Source organism: Schistocerca cancellata, chromosome 7 (genome assembly GCF_023864275.1).
Source record: "Schistocerca cancellata isolate TAMUIC-IGC-003103 chromosome 7, iqSchCanc2.1, whole genome shotgun sequence".
Classification (NCBI taxonomy): Eukaryota; Metazoa; Arthropoda; class Insecta; order Orthoptera; family Acrididae; genus Schistocerca; species Schistocerca cancellata.
Genome location: NC_064632.1, coordinates 469,154,448 through 469,176,830, shown reverse-complemented (window position 1 = coordinate 469,176,830; position 22,383 = coordinate 469,154,448). Strand labels below are relative to the sequence as shown.

At 41.7% G+C, this 22,383-nt stretch overlaps 1 protein-coding gene across 1 annotated transcript; it reads left to right on the top strand.

Annotated features, from left to right (window-relative positions):
- The first annotated feature begins 1,070 nt into the window (after nt 1-1,070).
- Nucleotides 1,071-16,589, top strand: LOC126092830 (uncharacterized). Its single transcript, XM_049908559.1, has 4 exons — nt 1,071-1,247; nt 2,635-2,787; nt 7,199-7,351; nt 14,676-16,589. The coding sequence occupies exons 1-4, from the start codon at nt 1,071-1,073 to the stop codon at nt 16,587-16,589; spliced, it is 2,397 nt and encodes a 798-aa protein (XP_049764516.1).
- Nucleotides 16,590-22,383: the final 5,794 nt, after the last annotated feature.

Here is a 22,383-nt window from a genome sequence, read left to right as displayed (position 1 = left end):
TGATAACACTGCTACCTTATTCGATGGAGAAGTACTGACTATGTGGCAAAGTGGAGGTTCTGGAACTATAAATATACAAGAACAGTTGCCAAAGAAACTCAGATGTTACCAAAATACTGGAAACCATTTAGGCCATTTAAATATATTTTGTAACGGTAGATCAAGTATGTTTACTTAAGGAGGTACCTAAAGAAACATTTGCCCTATAATAAAACAATAATTCAAAAAATTACGATATACAGAGGTAGCGATATTGTGGGTGTGAATCATTAAAGAAAGAAAGATAGCGTAACCTTGGAGCAACTATACAATTTCACAAACTATTACACCGTGCGATGAATCTGAATTATTATATGTGGCTAAATTTATTCGATGTAATAATTTATCAGGACACCGAATTTATATGTTATTAACAATGTATTACACTAATTGATTTAACTTAGAAGATGATTTAGGGAGGTATTATTAGCATAATTTTATATTTTCGTTTCCAAGTTTCATGTTTATATTTGCATACAAAATTTACTACGTACTTAATGTTCCCATCTGTGCATACACATCTACTGCTGTACTTACTAAGCAAAACATCATCATAGACGTTATACACAGCCTGGGGCACAGATAATCAATTATGCTTATGGAACATGAGGCTCTTGACGGGTTTCATTCTTCTTCATTGTCTAATCTTTTTATATCACTATGTTAACCACACTGCATCGGCAAAATCTGCTTATTATCTTTTAAACTTCGCACTTACACAAAAGTTTTGGTTTCAAGTGGCCGTTAACTATTTTAGGATTTCTTAGCAGCAGTCCCATTAACCTGCGTCCAACCCTGTTGAGCATGTTCCATTAAAGGCTTACCTCACCATTTCACTCTTGTACCTCTCATTTCTCTACTTTATTTGATTTCTTAATTTATAACCGCTCCCTATAACACTATGTAACACATTCTTCAGAATTTACACGTTCGGACTGAGTATGTAATATAAAATCCATTCGAGTGTCGTAAGTGCAATCTCTAAGAGTATTCTTGTGTGTTAGTTATATGCAATACTACGTGAGTCAGTAATGGCAAAAACAAAACACCCACAGTTTATGGAGTACGGGCGCTTCAGAGAGAGAAGGGAGTCAGAATATCCGTCCATCTTCGAGATCTTTCCCTGTCAACCGACTCCAGGACCTGCCCCTCGCATCAAGAAAGAAGAGAATAGCAAGGACGATACTCCGAAGGACGGCCGTGCAGAGGTGAGCAAACATCAATACTACTGGGTTTGCATCGCAGAATCAGTCACTCTCCCAGACAGCTCTCTCATTTTTACTTGTGGGACTAAGTAAGGAACGCACTTTGTTGTAATCCATTAATAAAAAATAGCTGTGGTTACAATATCCTAAAATATATGTAACATACAACGGAATGATATTGCTGTGGAAAGTACACTTCCGTTGTAAAATTACAAGGATACGGAATATACCACTCGTTTGAAACACAAGCTAAAAACGCATGTTAACAGTCGATTCAGTATCCCATGTGCATTCGATATGCTACCTCAACTGTCCAGTACACGATGTACAATCATACGGAGTGTTAGCTTCAATACCTGTTCATGAAACTAAGTCTGCTATGAACTGCAGTGGGCAAATGTTGTCGGTAATAAGAGGCACAAATCCGACTTCAACTTCTACTCAGTAGCTGCAGGAGAAATACACACGATACCAATGCGACGTAATATGTTTTACAGTTCCAGTGCTTGTGGCCTCCATCAATGCGACATGCGGAATAAGGTTTTGAAACATGAAGAATAGTTAACAAGAATATAAGTAACCAGACCAAACCACATGAAGATATAACAGAGAGTTGTATAGTGTGGGGGGCTCTTAAACAAAAGGTAACGATATTGACGTAATCTCTTTGTGTAGCCTTCCAGAATGTGAATTCGTCGTAAAGTAGGCGGCGTCATAGAACTTTATACGTATATTCACGTGACGATCAGAGGATCAAGTGAGAGAAATTAAGGTAACAGAGAGTATTATAAATATAAATATAGGTTCTCACTAGCAAATTTTGTTGTTTACAGTTGCGTGCGTATTTTGCTAAGTTCTTGCTGTACGTATACTTCTGCTCTACTTTCGCAATTAGTGAACAAAAATGCATCATAAACGTTATATACAAAACGGATCACAGACAGTGTCTTTGTGTTTCGAGTCATAAATCTATTGACTTATTTCAGCTTTCTTCATATGTTGTGTACTACACAGTGCGAGGACAACAATCTGGTGTTTATACAATTTGACACCTTCACATTCTTCCCCTTTCAGGTGCGGGTTACATTATTCCTAGATGCCTTATCATTAATCGTGTCAACCAACCTTTATTTTGTTAAGTGTGCCGCATTGAAACATTCTGTACCCTTTTCATTCGTGTGCTTCTCAGTTCCTTAACTCTATTTGATATATTATTTTTTGACAAACGCCTACAGCATCACATTTCACATTCGTTATTAGACACAGTTATGGTCTGCTTACTTAATATACCATCTGTTTAACAAAGCTAAGTCAGTTGTCTAAAGTTTTCTTCTTTTAGACATATGGCATCATAGCTGAATAAGCGATAGTAAAGTCAAACCATCCACAGGACCATGCTGTTGGGCGCGTCAAGAAGAGAAAGGCAGCCAAAGAAACATCACCGTCTGATGACCGCGAGCGCAAACACACCGAGCAGCGTCGCCGTCGCCGCAAGAGACGTGAGAATAAACTGGTCGCGACGCCGCAGGAGGGCCCTGCTGGGGTAAGTCAGCGTCATTACTGCCATGAAGGGCAAGCAGGGAGAGACGGGTAGACAGGTTGAGAGCTAAGAAACAGCATCTACTTCTTAAAATGCACGCACTGCACAATCAGCCACTCTGCCAGATAATGTCTATCGAGAATTTCTGACGTTGCAGACATGCCTCCTCGACTATTAAATCAAAAAGGACAATTTAAGGTATTCACTTTATTACAATCTAATGATAGATTGGTTACAAGACAATGATGTAAATCTTGGTTCCTACCGATAGCTATTATTGTGGGATTAAAAGGCCCGGTGTAAAATATCCACGGGTTCGTATTATAACACTTGTGTGGAACACAGCAGCTTCAAACAGCTTCATGTGCGCAAATTATAGATCTGCAGATGTTTGAGTCACAACTGACCAATGACTGCTGCCAGTCGGAGGCACACCTGTCCATCAGTATCGCAGATTTGAGGTAATGGTGTAAGACTAGCGAATGGCATCCAGTGTCGGCGAATACATTATAGATGTAGTTAAAAGTGTGGAATGACGGAGAGTGACACCGTTTGACTCATTTTTAACGCAAGTATGCCGATAACCGTTTTATGTGATTTATGTAAGCACAGAGAACCGCAATCCGATTGGCCGACGTGAATTTAACTGAACACATACTGATTTCGCGAATTGTACCTTAAGCAACTCGACCCATCACCTGGTTAAAGTTTCTTGTGGAAATACCATCATTGTTCAGCTTGTCTCTTACAGCGACATGAAATATCGCCTATGTATCAGACTGGAGAGCTGAACTGCTCGATTGGTTCGCTCAGCAAAGGGTGAGCTCAAGTACCTCTAGCTCCAATTTGATTGCGTCTTTAGCTATTTGCTAACAAGGAAAGAGAAATTCAGCTGCACGGTAACTATAAATCGTAGTGTCATACTGTCGCCCAGCCAGTCCCAAAATGAGCACAAATACTTACGCCAGGACCTATCACATCAAAGAGAAAACTGCCAAGTACATAAAGATAAAGGTATAAGTGATATTAGCCCAGAGTGATATTAGTCCAGAGTGATCCGCCGATCTTGATGCTTTGTTCAACCTTCGACATTGTCTCCTCAGAAATTGACGGTCTCCCGCTCCCTTTGTTCGTCGTGAATTTCGGTCCGACCAGCTACAAACTCTCTACAACACTTACCCACATTTTTGACATCCATGCACGACTCGCCATACATTCCGTCAATTGGCTAAGGATTTCAATCGGCGCAGTGCCCTTTGCCTTCAAAAGCTGAATAAATGTGCGCAATTCGCACTTCGCGGTAACATCCAACGAGAGCTCCATTCTCAACAGCGCTCAAGCCAAGACTGAGCGCCTCAGAGCGATGTGGGCAAGTTTACACACAGCTCGTGACTCACTCTTCATAACATCGTGACCAATTGCAACACAAACAGAGTTCTGTACTTATAAAAAAATAGGAGACCTTACTTTTGGATTACCCTCGTAACACTAGATTTCCTTATTATTTCCTGAATCTGGGCGATTGTTTAAATGAGGAGAGGGGAATCCTACTGACTACACGTTGAACACAGACCACCAGAAGAAGGGAGCGTGTGTCGATGTCAGGCCACAGTATACTGCATGTGGCGTGAGCTCCACGGCAGAGGCACTGCCCGTGTCTGCATCCTAAACGATGGGAAGCTGATCTGTACGTTTTAGCTTGGCGTGTCCACTGGCGCAGAGCAGGCATATCGCCAGTTAGCAGCTACAGGTCGTGTTCCCATGTTCTCGGAACTCCTAGCCCCACAACGGTGAAAAGGTAAGATTGGAGTGGGACGAAAGACCATCTGGATCTTATGTGCTTAACAGCACGGCTCCCTGAGATGACAGGCTGCAGAGAAGCTAACTGAAATTTTGTTGACTCTGATAAGAAACGTGCGAACACTGACATAGGATAATGCAAATAAATTCTGGAGAGGAAGCATAGAACTCGAATGTGTCTACATGGAGAAGGCCTGATTGGCTTAACGTGATATAGGACAGATGGTAGGAGTCATAAGTTGCCTGTTTCTCAGCTCCAGCGCAATGAACCTATGACTAGTTTATTATGTTAAACTAAATAGGGAAGGGAGATTTTTGCACTGTTATAAGGGATCTGATTGGCTGGTACTCAGGAGAGTAGGAAGCGATTTGTTTATCGGTAAGGTCACCCGATACAGATACTTCTGACTTCCATATAGGTATGTCGATGGCTTCGTCGTAAACTCACAAAGGGAGCTTCCTAACGAAAACGTAATTTATTTTTACATTATTATGCAGAATCTTGTGCCAAAGAAAACTGTTACTTTCAATTAAAAGTGAATCACGTGGAGTTATTAACTACCTATATGTCAGATGCCCTGATAAAACATTACTCGTTATACTGAAAGTACTTAGTGACACATAGTAGATTTTCGCGCTGTTTCTGTATAGTATCAGAGCCCCTATATCTGCTGTAAGTTTATTAACACAGCACAATTATATTAGTTCACACCTGTCATATTAGAGCCCTTTAAATTGTGTACATTGTCCTTGCTCTTATTTAGTATCGTTACGTGCTAAAGCTTCAGTTATTATGGTGGTCACAGATGAAGTGGACATACAGATTGGATGACATCTGGTTTCGTCCTGGGAGTAATCCTATCAGAACCTGCACCAAGGCTCCTGGGCCATCTTTGATTCGCTCCAGTGAGAGGCAGTAACACATTTTTCCTAGTTGTGCCGTTGACGTCGTGTGTGCTCTACGGACTTTTATTAGTAGTATTTCACACAAATAGCCTGGCTAAGTTATGTATTGACGAACTCATTCTTATCTCATCATGGAAAGAATTGTTGATGGGATTATAATAAACCAGAAAAGACTGCACAGATGCTTTTAATTCGTCACTTCTGTTTTAAAAAACTTAAGTTGTTCTCGCTATGCCATTTGTGTCAGTCACTGAGGATTTCATTAATATAATTGGAATGTACCCGCAGTCTGATTAACTTCGACTAACTCTTACCAAGTTTTCTGCTATTGCAAGGTAGTCACTTCACTTCTACAATGTACGTTAGTTGAGTCATCATTTTCTTGCAGGCATAAATCGCCGAATTGTTGTAACTGATTCCGAGGGCTTTATTGGTTCCCTACTGTCTCATGAGTGCAACTGATGGTATATGGGGCGTCATTAATACTCAGCTTGTGGTTTCGTACGAGTATGTCCTACTGAAGCGTTCAGTTCGGATCACTCTGGATGATCTCTGCACGTTGGTCCCTGAGGTTTCCCGAAGCACCGCTCACAGAATTTTAACGGAATCATTGAACTACCGGAAAGTATGCGCAAGATAGGTGCCACGCATGCTGACTGTGGACCACATGCGGCAACGAATTGATGCTTCCCGCGCATTTCTTCACCGCCTTGCAGCCGAACAGCACAACGTTCTGGACTCAGTTGTTATTAGTTTAAAAGAACATTTGGCCGGAATGTGATTCAACTCCGACGACAAGGTGAGAGAAGAGGTTCATAACTTTCTGAACAGCATGGCGGCGAGCTGGTATGACATGGGCATACAAAAACTGCCACAGCGTCTACAAAAATGCGTCTACAGACATGGTGATTATGTCGAAAAATAGCTAAATGCTCAAGCTGTAAACTTATTTAAACCATTGTAGAAACGAACAGGTCTATGTACTTATAAAAAAATAGGAGACCTTACTTTTGGAATTGCCCTCGTAGATACGAAAGCCACTGACGTCAGTTTCAACAAAACTCTTATTTCTTGCTTGGAATTGATTTAGATTCGGTGGGTTAGTGAAGTTAACGGAGTCTGACTATGGCACTAGACAGGGTTTACGAAAACTTTTGCATAACACCCTGGTTTGAGATACATGCTTACTTTACTATGTATTTGGCATACGTAAGTTTGTGCTGTACTGTGTTAAGGAGTAAAGAAAAAAACCTTCACGAAAGTTAACTACAAAACAGGCCACGAAAAATGTCTCATATGTTTAAATCTATCACTTAAGAGGCTGGTTTCATTCTTCTGTGTGATCTAAACTCTATGTCTTCTCACACATCATGCACTTATTCGGTAGTAAAATGTTTCTTATCTTCCAATCGAGGCACATCATCTCAGCTTTTCCTATCAAGTGCCTGAGTGACTATTCATGGATAAGATAGAAATATTCGTGTCAACCTACGACTGATCATCGACCTTTAGTTTTGTATCCCACAGTTCTCTACCTTATTTAATAATCCAGTTTTTAAATGACTTCTTCTTATCGCCTACACTTAAGGGCTGCTAATTTAATGTATAATCTGTTTAAGAATGCTAAGAGAAGTATCTAAAGCTTTATGTATTATAGAAATATGCCATCCTAACTTAGTAAGTAACTATAGGATCAAACCACCCACAGGTCCACGTTATTGGGCGCTTCAAAGTCAATAAGGTCGTAGAAGATAATCCACCGTTAAAGGATCAAGACACCGACCTGGCCACACAAAGAGAGATATACTCCGAGGAACGAGATATAATACTGGTCGATGCGCCGCAGGAGGGCCCCAGTGAGGTGAGTCGACTTATTACTAACATTATGAGTATGCGTGTGAGTGAGATGAGGAAACAGCTACGTCTCTGATTGTACTCGCAGCAGAATTAGCCACTTAGACAGGTGTTATCAATCGAGAAAATCGTCCCACCGCCACACCTTCACCTGCCCATGTTAGGCAAAATTTTCTGCCTGACTCATGTAGTACTATCACCGTCAGAGGGTGGTACGGGACTACAAGTCCCACCGCCATACCTCCAAAGTGAATTGCAGTGACGCAGTCTGCGTCACTGCCCTGTGGAAATTTACTACCTCACCAACACAGTTAGACCGCAATAGACCGGTGATGCTGTATTGTAACATATCACCCCTCATGACTTGCGCACATCTCCACGACTGTTAAATGCAGTTGTCCCTCATCTTTACATGAAGTACTGACAGACTCATTCACGATATTAGAATCCAATAATATAGCAATCATGGCTTCGAAGACGCAAGTGTAAATATAAAGTACAACCCACAGGGAATGTAATATTATGTTGTGAAACTGACACGGGTTCGGCAATTATTACTCGTTTTACAGACGCTAGCCTACAACGATTGTGAGTCCGCCAACGATAGAACCCCGTCATGACGGGTCTCAACGGTCCGAAGGCTGCTACCAGTCGGAGACACAACCGTTTAGCAGTACTGCACTTACCAGGCAATGCTGTGTAAGATCAGCAGCTGAATTTCAGTTTGCGACAAAGTCATAATTGACCTAGTGCAACTTATGGCATTTTCTGTGGAATACCTTTCATGATTGGCTTGTCTCTTACAGAGATGTAAGACTTCGGCAAAATATCCTACTGAATCATAGCTGAAAAATTCTACAGTTGCTAGTGAGGGTAAGAACGTCTGGCTACAGTGCGATTGCTGCCGTTGTCATTTGCTATCAAGGTTAGCGGAAGTTCTTTAGTTTCTGCTGTGTTATGAATATCAGGACCACAGTAGCATACACTCGTCTGGGCAGTCACATCTTCAACAGTCACATTAGCGCAAAGAAATATCACAGTAAATGGCAACTTCCTATGCACTTATATACAAATAAGTACAATTAGGCACACATCTTAGTGAAGCAGAGCCCTTCTGCGTGCTACGCAGCAGCCAGTGGATGTGAAACCAGCAGCTGCGATTAACTGCCGCCATGAATACCACTAAAGAACATGTGAAACGGTAAAGGACGGATAAGGCAGTCACAACAGTTACAACACTTCAACGATTATTGCCTACAAGAAGGTTATTATATCCCATCTAAGGCGGATGGTGGAAATGGTATAGTTACTGCATCTAGTACGTTCGCTTGATAACGGTACTTTGGTATGATCTCTTCAAACAACTGAGCAGGATATATTCGGCCACATAAACATCCCATCTGTGTAAATAAATGATCGTCTGACCTAAAGAACATTGTCATCTCTCTTCCAACACTGCTCAGACAATGAGAGCTCACTTCGATCCAATTACGTGGGGATCTCCTTTGCTCTGTTACAACACTTCTTCGGACGTTGAAACAAGCGTGGTCTTATAAAAGGATTGTCAGTCTATACTATCAATTTAACTTGATAAGAAGTGCAGGGCCCAGGTTACGAGAAAGTATATTTGCCTCTCATTGAGGCGAACGATAGGTTTCCCACGTGTCTCCATGCAGGTTCTGCTAGAGGTACTATGCCAACATTAGTTTTCAACACCATAAAACTTAAGTTTTGGAACCAAAAAGATCATTAACAGGGTATTACCAGATCGTTAATGGATGTTAGTCTGTAAAGTGGAATTATTTTGTTTTCTATAGATATAGGCTGCTATAGAATTAAGCTGATTAAGTTACAGCTAGAACAATAGTGAAGATTATACTCTGTTCCAGACTGAGCAACAAGTTAGAGGTAAAACGTACAAATTATGATTTAACGTATTAAAAAACATTTACTTTGACACTGCTGTCGCGGATTGATAAAAAATTTACTCATAGACGGAGGTTAACAGAGCAGCGTGTGCGAGATACACTATGTGATCAAAAGTATCATAACATCTGGCTGAAAATGACGCCCTCCATCGGTAATGCTGCAATTCAATGTGATGTTGGCCAACTCTTAGCCTTGATGACAGCTTACACTCCCGCAGGCGTATGTTCAATCAGGTGCTGGAAGATTTCTTGGGGAATGGCAGCCCATCTTAACGGAGTGTTGCAGTGAGGAGTGGTATTGATGTCATTGGGTGAGGGCTGACACGAAGTCGGCGTTCCAAAACCTCCCAAAGGTGTTCTATAGGATTCAGGTCAGGACTCTGTGCAGGCAGTCTATTACAGGGATGTTAATGTTGTGTAACCACTCCGCGACAGGCCGTGAATTATGAACAGGTGGTTGATCGTGTTGAAAGATGCAATCGCCATCCACGAATGGCTCTTCAAAAGTAGGAAGCAAGAAGGTGCTTAAAACATCAGTGTAGGCCTATGCTGTGGTAGTGCAGCGCGAACCAATAAGGAGTGCAAGCCCTCTCCATGAGAAAAACGACCACACCCCATCACCACCGCCTCCGAATTTTGCGCTAGCCAGTGACGCTCACCGAGCATTCGCCATACCCACACCCTGCCATTGGATGGCCACATTGTGTGCCGTGATTCGTCACTCCCCACAACGTTTTTCCACTGATAAATCGTCCAATGTTTCCTCTTCTTACACCAAGCGAGGCGTCGTTTGGCATTTACCGGCGTAATGTGTGGCTTATGAGCAGCCGCTCGACCATGAAATCCAAGTTTTTTCACCTCCTGTATGATGGTGTGGATAGTGTCTGCTTATTACACGCTACGACCCTCATCAACTGTCGGCGGTCTGTGTCAAAACAGACGAGGACGACCTGTATCCTTTTGTGCTGTACGTGTCCCTTCACGTTTCCACTTCCCTGTCACACCGGAAACAGTGGAGCTAGGAATGTTTAGGAGTATGGAAATGTCTCGTACAGACGTATGACACAAGTGCCACCCAATCACCTGACCATGTTCGAAATCCGTGAGTTCTGCAGAGCGCCCCATTCTACTCTCTCACGAAGTCTAATGACTACTGAGGTCGCTGACATGGAGTGACTGGCAGTAGGTGGCAGCACAATGCACCTAAAATGGAAAACGTATGTTTTGGGGGTGTCCGGATACTTTTGATCACACAGTGTAGCTGCATTTCTCCCCTCACATGTAGCACAGGCTAATTACTCCAACATGTACTCATTTCCGGACTTTCAAAGCGTCTTGCCATTAGTTGTTCCACTTTCAAAACTTATCATGATCTCCTTCTTCTTCTTTGGTCTTTAACTATCAGGTTGGCTATCAGCAGCTTTCCAAGCATTTCTGTCTCCGGCCTTTTTCTTGAGTGCAGTATAGGTGGTGGAACTTGTGTCGTCCATGATACGGTTGATGTATACTAGACTATATTTGTCTCTTGTGTTCTTCCTTTCTCCTGTCCTTTCAGCAACACCTTTAATGACACCATAATGTCTCAGCACAAAGCTGACACATGTGGTGTTCAATAAGCTTTAGCAGACATAGCTGCGCGTTATCTACCCTGCAGTGCACCAGTTCGTTTAATACGTTCTTTTCACAGAAGATCTTGAGCCTTCTGCAATTGAACCACATATCGAAGGCTATGATTTTTCTTTCCGCCTCCTCGTACGTCCGTATTTCACATCTGTACAGCGGCACTGTCCACATAATATCTTTATGGGGTCTTTCCTCAGGTATCGGACTATGAAACGAGATGTGTTAGGTTCCTTCTCTTGTTGAAAACAGCTGTTGCCTGGTTTATCTGGCTTGTAACATCCTTCCTTAATCCGTCTGAGGGTGGTTTTACTCCATAGGAAGCAAAGGGATTCTACTGTCTCCAGTCACTCTTTGTTAAGTGAGCACTGGGCAACGGTATTTTGTCTACTCATCGAGATTTTTGCCTTAACTTCATTAATTTGCATGTTAGGAAGAAATGGGGCTGACTTTCATATGCATCTCGGTTCTGCAGTTCCGCTCATTCACTTAACACTGTAGTACCATCAGAAAATCTCAACATGTCTGTTATCTTACCTTCAATTTTAATTCCTACTACAAGTCGTAGTTGGTCCCCAAATTCATCTAGAGCCCTCTGAATGTATCCGCTGAATAAGATAGCTGAAAGTGAACAGCCCGGCCGTACACCTTATTTAACAGTGGCTTGCTCTTCATGTTATTCGCTTCTTATCACAGCCATCTTTTCTCTGTAAACTTACTGCAGTACTCCTCTGTTCTGATACATTATGCCATTCCCTTTCTCAGCATCTCAAAAATCTGTCGCTGGACTACACCGTCTAATTCTTTGTATTTGTTGACATAGGTAATATACAGTGTCCTGCGAGGTATGATCAGTCTTCAGAGATGGGACAGCACGGTCATTCGAAGCAAAAGAGACTAGTAAACATAAACTGTAAGACTCGTAGTTAAGATCTACAAGCACTTGTTTTGTGGAAGGGATGTCTTTCACACCGGTGAAACTGAACACGTGCCCAAAGGTCTGAAGGTCAGCACTCTACAGCCCATATTTACAGGAAATTTCTTTCGTGATTTAGGCCATACATACGCCTCTCAAAATACAGACGGCCAAGACGAGATTTCGTTACAATATCGAAGATGAAGTGCTCATAGCAGCATTTTAGAGCCCATGTTTAGTAGACGGGTAAGCTTCGGATGATCGTTCCTGTCATACACCTGAATACTGACCATTCCTCCTACGACACACTGCTGCATTCTTGGCTCTTGCTTAGTCTTGTCTCAGGTATTAACCGTAACCCAAGTATTGCTTCTCGTGTGCCTACAGCTCCTCTAAAGCCAAATTGATCTTCCGTATTTTGTACACTTATCCTTTCTTCAGTCCGCATGACAATGATAGAGGTCACGATCTGGGTGGCGTGTGTTATCAAATTGATGGTGCTGCGTTGTTCACATTTGTTTGCAGATTCTTTCTTTTGTGTTGGCTCTGTAACTATTCTTCGATGTCTGTTCGGTGTTCCCTGGCTTCGTATGTAATTAGAACGAAATGGAACTGTTCTTCATGCAGCTGTTGTCTATCAGCTTTGACGAATTCTGCTGGATTATCACCATACGTAATTATTGTCTACTTTCCTTCCTGATTGCTGAATTGCTAGGTGACAAACGTATCTCACTCCCGTCTCAGCTACTGTATGCCTGCGAGATCCTGAGACCTTTATAATTGCACTTTGTTTTATGCACGAGTATGGGATAACATCACACCCTGTATTTTATCACTGTGACCCTCAGAAATTGAATTCCTACCGATTTACTTTTGCCTTGCAGCAGTCTGTCTTCAGAGTCCTAAGGTCGGAAATGACTTACTCGTCCCCATACCTCCGCGCTAACTACATTCATCTCCCCAGAAATTCTCCGCTACCGATGTCTTCATTAATTCGTATTACATTTTTCGTTACCATTCCGTTTTCATTGAAACTTAAGAGCATTTGGTCTGTCTGGGAATGGGAATATTACATGTTTTTCAAAGAATGAGTGTATTTTGCCTGCTTAGGATGTTTTACATATCACGTTTAACACCTTTTTCAGGTTCCCTACCAGTGATCTTAACAATTTTGAAACACTGTAGTGTACGCCAAGGGTCTTTCTTCGAATTGGGTCTTTTACTGCTGTGTAAAACTCTTTTTAGTGTACCTTATTTCACTTAGAATCTTCATCCATTCCCTTTTTTAAGTTGGTTTACATTGTAGGACCCATTCATACGTTAAACCCAGCTTTCAGATCTCCGTCCTTTCGTTCGTAATGGCTTGCCAGGTAAGCGTTTGATATTTATGCATCTGAACCTCTCTCCTCTAACGGTTTCCATAATTTTCCCATATATGGTATCTAACTTTTCGATTGTTATACACGCTTCTATTGTTCCGCATTTCTTCTGTATCCAGCCTCGTTTTCCCGTTTTTAGTTCACTGCAAAACTTATTTTTACGTGTGTGTATTCATGTTTGAGGCTTCATTTCTTGTTTTTCTTTTTAATTTTCTTCTTTAAACAGTTAAAACCAGCATGTGGTGAATTAGACAAGAATTCTATTGGAAATAATATTTTTGCCCATTTGATTCTCAACTGCCCTCTCTATTTCATGTGTTCAAGTTTTCCATTCGTCTTCTAATGCAATGCTTCCCCTTTGTCAGTGGGTTTTAGACTTACCTCTGGCCATTTTTCCAGATTTCAATCTTTCTGCAGCTGCTTCAATTTCAATTAGACCGTAATATCCAACAAAATATGGAAGTAGTCCATAACTGCTACTGGAAAAAACAACGAGTTAAAAATCTGGTTTTCAAATATCTGCCTTGTTAATACACAATTTGAGTGGCTTTGAAACCATAGGGAATAAGAGCAAATGGGGATATGTGCGTTATTTGCGAATCCCCAAACCACACAATGCTTGTAACTGACACAGTTCTTCGTCGGAAGGTACGTAGTGTCACTTTCCGAGTCTATACTAGCACTACTGAAGACGAAAAGACCGACATACGTAAAATTTGTATCCCGTACTTCAGCTGACGTATACAGGTCAACAGTAGAATAGGATACCAATGCTAAAGAAAACGAAGAAATCGACGTACGTTAAATTCGTATACCATACTGCAATTAAGCTACCCAGATCGACTGAATTTCGAGATACAACTCAACTGAGGTATTCTAAGCTGGCACTACGCGTATCCTTTTTTTTCGTTTATTTTTTACTGCAGCACTAGGACTCAAACAAGCGATATCCTTAAAATTATGGTCGAAATATTACTGGACGTTATATATGTCTACCACCTGCTTTTCTCTCCTGCATTCCTTAGTTAATGAACACTTGTCTCAGCTGTTGAATCTGTGTACTAAATCATCTCTGCCAAATTCTGACGTCATTGGTCAGAGCTGACGGGTTGTATCCCGTTCTTCAGTAGGCCCGAAACTTTTAAGTTACAGACATGCTGCTCGTATGAGGATCACAGCGATACATTATTGTGCAGTCGGTGATAATGGAAGACCCTCTTTTTCGTACCATACACTAAGTCATCAGCTTCTAATGCCTATGCGGTAATAATATTCCAATATCTTACTCACTAAATGTTAAACATTACCACTACTATTGAAATTTTGAATTTCATTTGAATCTGACATAAAACAGTGATGCTCCATATAAACCTCTTGTTCGCCGCAATGTCTGATAATTCTTACCCATTATTATTTCATAATGTAAGTTCTAGTGTATAATGTTGTTTCTACTTTAACCAAGCACCTAACAATATCTTGGTATCATAGGTGGATGCTGCCAAGATGGCTCAAGAGGAGGAGAGAGTAGCTGAGTGTCTCGTGGATACTGCCAAGACGCAACAAGAATGTCAAGATTTAGAGGAGGAGGCAGCCAAGAGTCTCATGGGTGCTGCCAAGCTGGGCAAAGCATGTGGAGAGATTGAGGAAGGGGCAGATGATGGTCTCATGGATGCTGCTGAGATTGACCCAGTATGTGGAGATGAGGATGAAGGGGCAGCTGAGAGTCTCGTGAATGATGCCAGGATGGAAGAAGCGCACCAATATTTACAAAAGGAGGCAGCTGAGGGACTCATGGGTGCTGCCAAGATGGGCAAAGCATGTGCAGAGATTGAGGAAGGGGCAGATTATGGTCTCGTGAGTGCTGCTGAGATTGACCCAGTATGTAGAGATGAGAAGGAAGGAGCAGCTAAGGGTCTCGTGAATGCTGCAAAGATGGAACAAGACTGTCAAGATTTACAGGAGAAGACAGTTGAGAGTCACATGGGTGCTGTCAAGATGGGTGAAGTGTGTGGAGAGATTGAGGTAGGGACAGATGAGAGTCTCAAGGATGTTGCTGAGATTGACAATGAATGTGGAAATGAGGAGGATGGTGCAGCTAAGGGTCTCCTGAATGCTGCCGAGATGGAAGAAGCCACTCAAAATTTAGAGGAGGAGGCAGCTGAGAGTCTCATGGGTGCTGCCAAGATGGGCGAAGCATGTGGAGAGATTGAGGAAGGGGCAGATGATGGTCTCGTGAGTGCTGCTGAGATTGACCCAGTATGTAGAGATGAGGAGGAAGGAGCAGCTAAGGGTCTCGAGAATGCTGTAAAGATGGAAAAACACTTTCAAGATTTACAGGAGAAGACAGTTGAGAGTCACATGGGTGCTGCCAAGATGGGTGAAGTGTGTGGAGAGATTAAGGTAGGGACATATGAGAGTCTCAAGGATGTTGCTGAGATTGACAATGAATGTGGAAATGAGGAGGAAGGTGCAGCTAAGGGTCTCGTGAATGCTGCTGAGATTGAAGAAGCTAGTCAAAATGTAGAGGAGAAGGCAGCTGAGAGTCTCATGAGTGCTGCCAAGATGGGTGAAGCATGTGAAGAGATTGAGGAAGGGGCAGATGATGGTCTCGTGTATGCTGCTGAGATTGACACAGTATGTGAAGATGAGGGTGAAGGGGCAGCTGAGAGTCTCATGAATGCTGCCAGGATGAAACAAGCCCATCAAGATTTACAGGAGAAGACAGTTGAGAGTTGCATGGGTGCTGCCAAAATGGGTGTAGCAAGCGGAGAGACTGAGCAAGGGGCAGATGAGAGTCTCGAGAATGCTGCTGAGACTGACAAAGCATGTGGAGATGAGGAGGAAGGGGCAGCTAATGGCTTCGTTAATGCTGCCAAGATGGAACAAGAATATCAAGACTTAGAGGAGGAGGCAGCTGAGAGTCTCATGGGTGCTGCCAAGATGGATGAAGCTTGTGGAGAGATTGAGGAAGGGGCAGATCATGGTCTCGTGGATGTTGCTGAGACTGACCCAGTATGTGGAGATAAGGTGGAAAGGGCAGCTGAGACTCTAGTGCGTGCTACCAGGATGGAACAAGCCCATCAAGATTTACAGGAGAAGACAGTTGAGAGTCGATTGGGTGCAGCCATGATCGGTGAAGCAAGTGAAGAGATTGAGCAAGGGGCAGATGAGAGTCTCAAGGATGCTGCTGAGATTGACAAAGCATGTGGAAATGAGGAGAAAGGTGCAGCTAAGTGTCTCGTGAATGCTGCCAAGATGAAAGAACCCAGTCAAGATTTCGAGGAGGGGGCAGCTGAGAGTCTCATGGATGCTGCCAAGATGGAGGAAGTTCGTGTAGAGGTTGAGGAGGGAGCAGCTAAGAGTCTTTGTAGCCAACCCTCGGGTGCCGCTTGCACCCACTGAAAAAATGTTTGTTTATTGCTAAAGTTCTTGTTTGTGTTCAGATTTTGTTCTGTTTGTTTTTGATTTCGTTTATCGTTTCGTGTTTCGTTTTTTCTGCGTTCATTTAATTTTATTTGTGTTTATTCATTTTTCAATTTTCATTAACAATCCTTGGATTATTTAGAGCAAAAAATAAATTTTACGTATTTCACCAACTGTTCTCTTATTTTTTAGTGTACATCTGCAACAATAATAGTTTTATTCTATGTCTGAGTGTCTCCCTGTCGTTACAATGAAATCAACAATAGACTAAACCCGAGCGCCAGTTTATGGCATTTATGAAACTCAATTCAGTATTACTGAAAGGTCTGTGATATATACACGATAATAGTCATCAGTAAGTGCTACATTCACTATTGTATTGCGAACATCACATGATGCCGATTTACGCAATCTGATTTTATAGTTGTTAGAGAGTGTTATGTAACCAGCCATAATATCGGTGACCCGATGTCTCTAATGACTGTGGAGGATCATGGGCTGGGCAATTGTCCACATTTGTGACCAATCTGTATGAGTGTATTTCATGGCTGCAACATATGTAGGAGTGCATTGTATGAAAAATGCAGAAAGAATATTGTAGACATTACTGTAATCCGTTCTCCCCTATGTAGCTAACTTCTTTGTAGTAGAAGCGTACATCCTTAAATCTGAGTGTTGTCAGATTTGGGACATTTTGTTTGTGATCCTCCCTGCTTCTCCACTGAGTTTATTTGCAGCTTGTTTAAAAACACTGTCATGACGTGCCAGGATATACAAACTGAAGTCAAGCTGCCATAGAGAGGAATTGTCTCCAATTATTTTCTGGTATGTGTAGTATAGTTCTGCGCTAATAATACATGTGCAATAAATTGGGTTGTTTCTGTTTTCCTCTCGTTTTAACTCGGGCAAATTCCTAGAGAGGAGAAATAGAGTAGGAGTTGTGCTGTGGGGAGAAATCAAAATTCGAGCACGTATCCTTCTCTGACCAGCTTCTCATCTGCATAGCACGGTAATATGATACGCTATAAAATGAAAGAAATGTATCGTATGCCACTCAGCTTAATTATGCCACTCATTCCTATCCTCAATGAGTATTTTCGCTCTATGTGCTCATCAGAAGCATGTAAACGGACCCAGTTATTTACGGTTAATGGGCTACGAAAGTACGTGCGTGAGCAACACAGATTTTTTCCGTATGCTACACCAACGTGTATTATTTGAAAGCAAGTGTGTGGTTGGAAAAAATGATACAACTTTGTAAGTACATACAGTAGGTGCATGGCGTGATGTACCATCTCAGTATGCTAAATTGACATACTGGCTCATTATTATTTAATTTAGTACAATGGATATGGAAGGGAACTGTCACCAGTAACTAATTGGTCGGGTTTATAGCTGGGCCGTAACACAGTCACTTTAAATGTCTGAAGAAATCAACTGCGGCACCATACGCCTACCAGAAATTGTGGGCAATCAGAAAGGAGACTGATTATTTACAAACGGCACACAGAGAGTGCACACCTACCCCCTGATTGTAGAAGTTAAGCAAGAAACTGTAATAACAAAAAGAAGGTGGGGTCATCGGTATATCAGCGTAACATAAAGCACAACATCGTACAGGCCAAGACGAAACCTCATCGTATATGTTGTTGTGACCACGTGCGAGCGTAGTAGAGATATTTTCGGCGCAGAGCGGCGTTGTGAGTGTGGTCATCAAACCGCGCCGCTCTGTGCAACAACGAACAAGTTGGGCTCGGTGTCGGTACACCAAAGGACATGGTTCGGTCCTTTGTCGGCTTTTCTCGTTTTCCATTGTTACTGTAGCGCGCTGCAGCGCACTGGTACGCTGTTGCGCACTGATGAACACTCTGTTGCCGTATATGCAATGAAAGAGGTGGCTGTTGTTCGGTTAAACAATGGTTTTATCCAACAAGCTCAAGCATTCCAAATAAATGCACTGTGTGCATTATCTTCTATCGAATTCAGATCACTAGGAGCACATTAAGTAATACCGCTAACACGATGTCGAACAAAAAGGATGTGTCAGTAACGTTTAACGAAAAGATTAAGGTAGACGAGGCTTGTGAGAAAGAAACTCTATGTGCACGAAATGATGGCGCGTTTCAAATGCGGTAAAACACAAATTTATGCTACCTTAAGAAGCAGGGATAAGGTGGATGAAAGGGAGGGGCAAATGAAAGAGAAGAAGACGGGAAAACAAGACATTAACGGGATAGTGTGGGAAGGGTTCATAAGCGCGCGAGCAAAAAATACTTACCTTCGTCTGGAACCATGTTGCAGAGTGAGGCTCTGGAAGTCGCTAAAAAGCTTAGAAATAACGAGTTTGACATCCACAGGATGGCTTGACAGCTTCATAGCTAATTACCACACCGACTGACATGAAGTGTGTGAGGAAGCTGAGAACGTGCAGGAAATAGTGGCAACACAATGGAGGACAATACTGTACAACCTAATAGCGAAACATTCCACGTTGTACAGACGACAACATTCGAAGCGATGGCTTCCTGTCAACTCACTCTACTATTACTTCAGCAACAGATTTAATAGAAATCCGCAACACAGAAGATGATCAGGAAGAAACAAAGGGAGAAGAAGAGGAGCGCCATGAGATCCCTAGAAAAATTAACACGCCTGCAGCACACACAAATCCTCCCAAGCTGTAGGAACCATTGTACAGTGCAAACAATTGCGTAGAATAAAAATATTGGAACAGGAAAAAAGTGGCAAAAAAGTGAAATGTAAGGCAAATAAAAACAAGAATACATAATATGTATGTACAGTCGATCTCAAAAGTATCCGAACGACCTGAATTGCATTTCGCCTGACTCGTATGCAACCCGCAAAACGCAGCTGTCTAGCAGGTCCTCTAATCGCCCCTTGCTGCAGTCGTTTGGCTATTGAAAATGGTTCCAACAAGTCACCACTAGAAAACACTGCTCTTTATCGCAATAACTCAAGATATAAAGTAATACCACGGTACTACAAATATCAGGGAACACCTTACCACAGATGAGACTGTCCTTAAGGCTTGTAAGCTCACATTTATTGCAATAAATGACATACCTGAAATGTTACCACTCTCAGTATCACGTCAGATAGGTAATGCACGTAGTACGTTCGTCGTATTCATGATTTCCTCTTCAAAGTAACATGCCGTGCTTCTTAGTTAACACAAAATGACATTAAAAATTTAAGTTATTCACGAGCAGCTAGTGGAGAATATGTATGAACTTCAAATGACACGACGAGCCGCCTCATTCTGCATATGGATTCAAACACATGTCATGCAGACTAAGATTTCGTGACTGACGGAAACTAACAGTCGTTCCTGACTAGGCACACAGAGAGTGATGTACCTCGATTTTAGACAGTATCAAATATCAACTTTAAATTACATAACGTAAACATTTTTAACGGACGTGAATTCCTACCCAGCATCTATAGTCCCTGTTAACGAACTACGAGAGATGTTAAATATTGCTTCTTCACAAGTAATTTACTTGAAATGCCGTGAGGTAAAGCATTGTGTTGGACAGGGATTAAAACCCAGAACCTAATCGGAATGTTATCGAAGCACAATCAACTGTGACATATCGGATTTTCTCGATAGTAGCTAGATGTTTTAACTGAAATGACGAGAGGAAACATTACTTTTTTCCTTCCCAGGGCTCCAACCCGGCACCTATCGCTGTTATATTCCAGATAAACCAAACGTTAAACATGGGTTTGTTATACCAGCAGCGACAATTGAGCATGTTTGAACTAGAAATAATATGACGAAGTGTTCAGAGCTGACTGGTACTCGAATCCCACACATATCGTTGTTGACTATACACAAAGAGACGTCAGCTACTGAATTTTTCTCCACCAGCAGCTCGGAATAACATCCTTGAACTTATAGTGATCTCTCAAATAGTTCTGTGTCTCACTGGGAGTAAAAAACGTCAGATATCGTTAGTGTTGACAACGAATGAAAATGCATTAAAAATCAAAATTATTATCCAACAGCAGATAGGTGTTCTCATGCTAGAGCTTGATAATACACAATGAAAACTTTAGTGCCAGGCCATGATTTCGAACCCATTCACGCGCAATATGAGGAGATGTTGAGGAATCTGCGGTTTTCAACAAACAACAAACTGTAGTCGAGCTGTATTGTCACCAAGGGATCAAATTCCGCTTTAAGCGCGGTCTGAGTTGAATTCCCAGTTCAGAACCAATTTTATCGACATACAGAAGCTCAAATAATGATGGAATTTGTCCTGTGATCCTACATAGCGTTTGTTTCGTCACTAGAAATAAATAACTAGTATAAGAAAGGTTACTGGTGATAGAGTTCCCACATTTCGCCACTCCTGACTTAATTGTGGTTCAACCTAACGTCTCTTTGGTAGAGAAGGAAAATCATGTTTAACGTGAATTTCAGACTACAATGCCATTATACTTTCTTCACTTGGCGTAGCCAGAAGAGAATAGAATCTATCTATTCCTATTAAAACTATCGGCAGAAATTGGAATAGAATCCAGACTATCGTGATAGCAACCTGTCATCAATCCAAAAGACGAACAAATCCTCTTCTCTGAGGCAGACCATCGTCATAGGAACATATTATTAATCCAACAGACAACCAAATCCTCTTCTCCAAGACTCATTTTTCTATCATAACACCATTGCGGCACACTCGATGAGAATTCTGACACACAGTCTGTCTGTAGTGGTTTTCAGCATGTTCGGTACATTCATTTACTTTGTTGACCGAATCGCCATGAACTAGCTGCCTCGGCTACCAAGTGCATACATACGATTCTATTTTGTAACCACCGAAATAAAATCACGTAATTGCCAACTACACAGAACTGCCAGCAGTGTCGAATGCAAAAATGTATATAGGAAGTGTTCCTTTCCATTTGAGCTACTCTGTTGCGCTATCTGTTTGTTGTAAACGTCGTGCAGTGCAAAAGAAAAGCTGTAACTGTCTGTCTCTTAGAAGTCAATTTCGGCCATATGCATTATCTCATAGCACTTTGGAATGCGGAATTTCTGGAGTAGTACTTTATAATGTTCATTATCTTTCATACTTTAAAACAGATTGCGTACTTTAGTACAGTAGCTTATGGCTAGCTACTTCACCAAAACATGCCAGGGTGTGCTGTTGTTACGAAACAGATTTATGTCCCAAGTAAAGTTAAATACTGCTTTTAGTTTATTTAATTAGCAATACATTTGATTAATTATTCCGGTGACCTTTTTCGATTGCCATGGCTACAGACAGAACTGCTAGTCCCACTTTAATACCGTTGATTCAGTTTCCGCTAAAATAGCTGTTGTTTCCTTTTAATAAATAATCTTTCAGGTAACGAAACTTGTGCGATACCTAAACTCGTTCAAGGTCAAATTTAAATTTCTGTCGATGTAGTAACGTTATAGTTGACTTGCTCTTGTTATAGGAATACGCAATAGTGTTATACTTGACTTTTCCCGTGAATGTAGTAGCAGTTTTAAAGGGTGTTGACCGTGTCGCCTCGTGACTGGACATTCATTGACTTATTTTATAGTAAATTACGAATCGCTACATATGTAGTTACCGTGAAACAATCATATTACTAGTACTGAGTGCCCAATGGCACAAATGTGCAGAAAATGTAACACTGCCACAACTGACGTCATCGCCTTGCGTTTCACATATTGGTTGGTTGTACTTAGTAACAGAGTATGTATACACGAAGAGGCTTTGAAGGTTGGAAAATGTTG

Bases quoted from the DNA above. Each gene is read 5' to 3' on its own strand.
- LOC126092830 (XM_049908559.1), top strand. From the start codon at position 1,071: ATGGCAAAAACAAAACACCCACAGTTTATGGAGTACGGGCGCTTCAGA. The intron at 2,788-7,198 runs GTAAGTCAGCGT...AACCACCCACAG, and splicing joins CGCAGGAGGGCCCTGCTGGG to GTCCACGTTATTGGGCGCTT. The intron at 7,352-14,675 runs GTGAGTCGACTT...TTGGTATCATAG, and splicing joins CGCAGGAGGGCCCCAGTGAG to GTGGATGCTGCCAAGATGGC.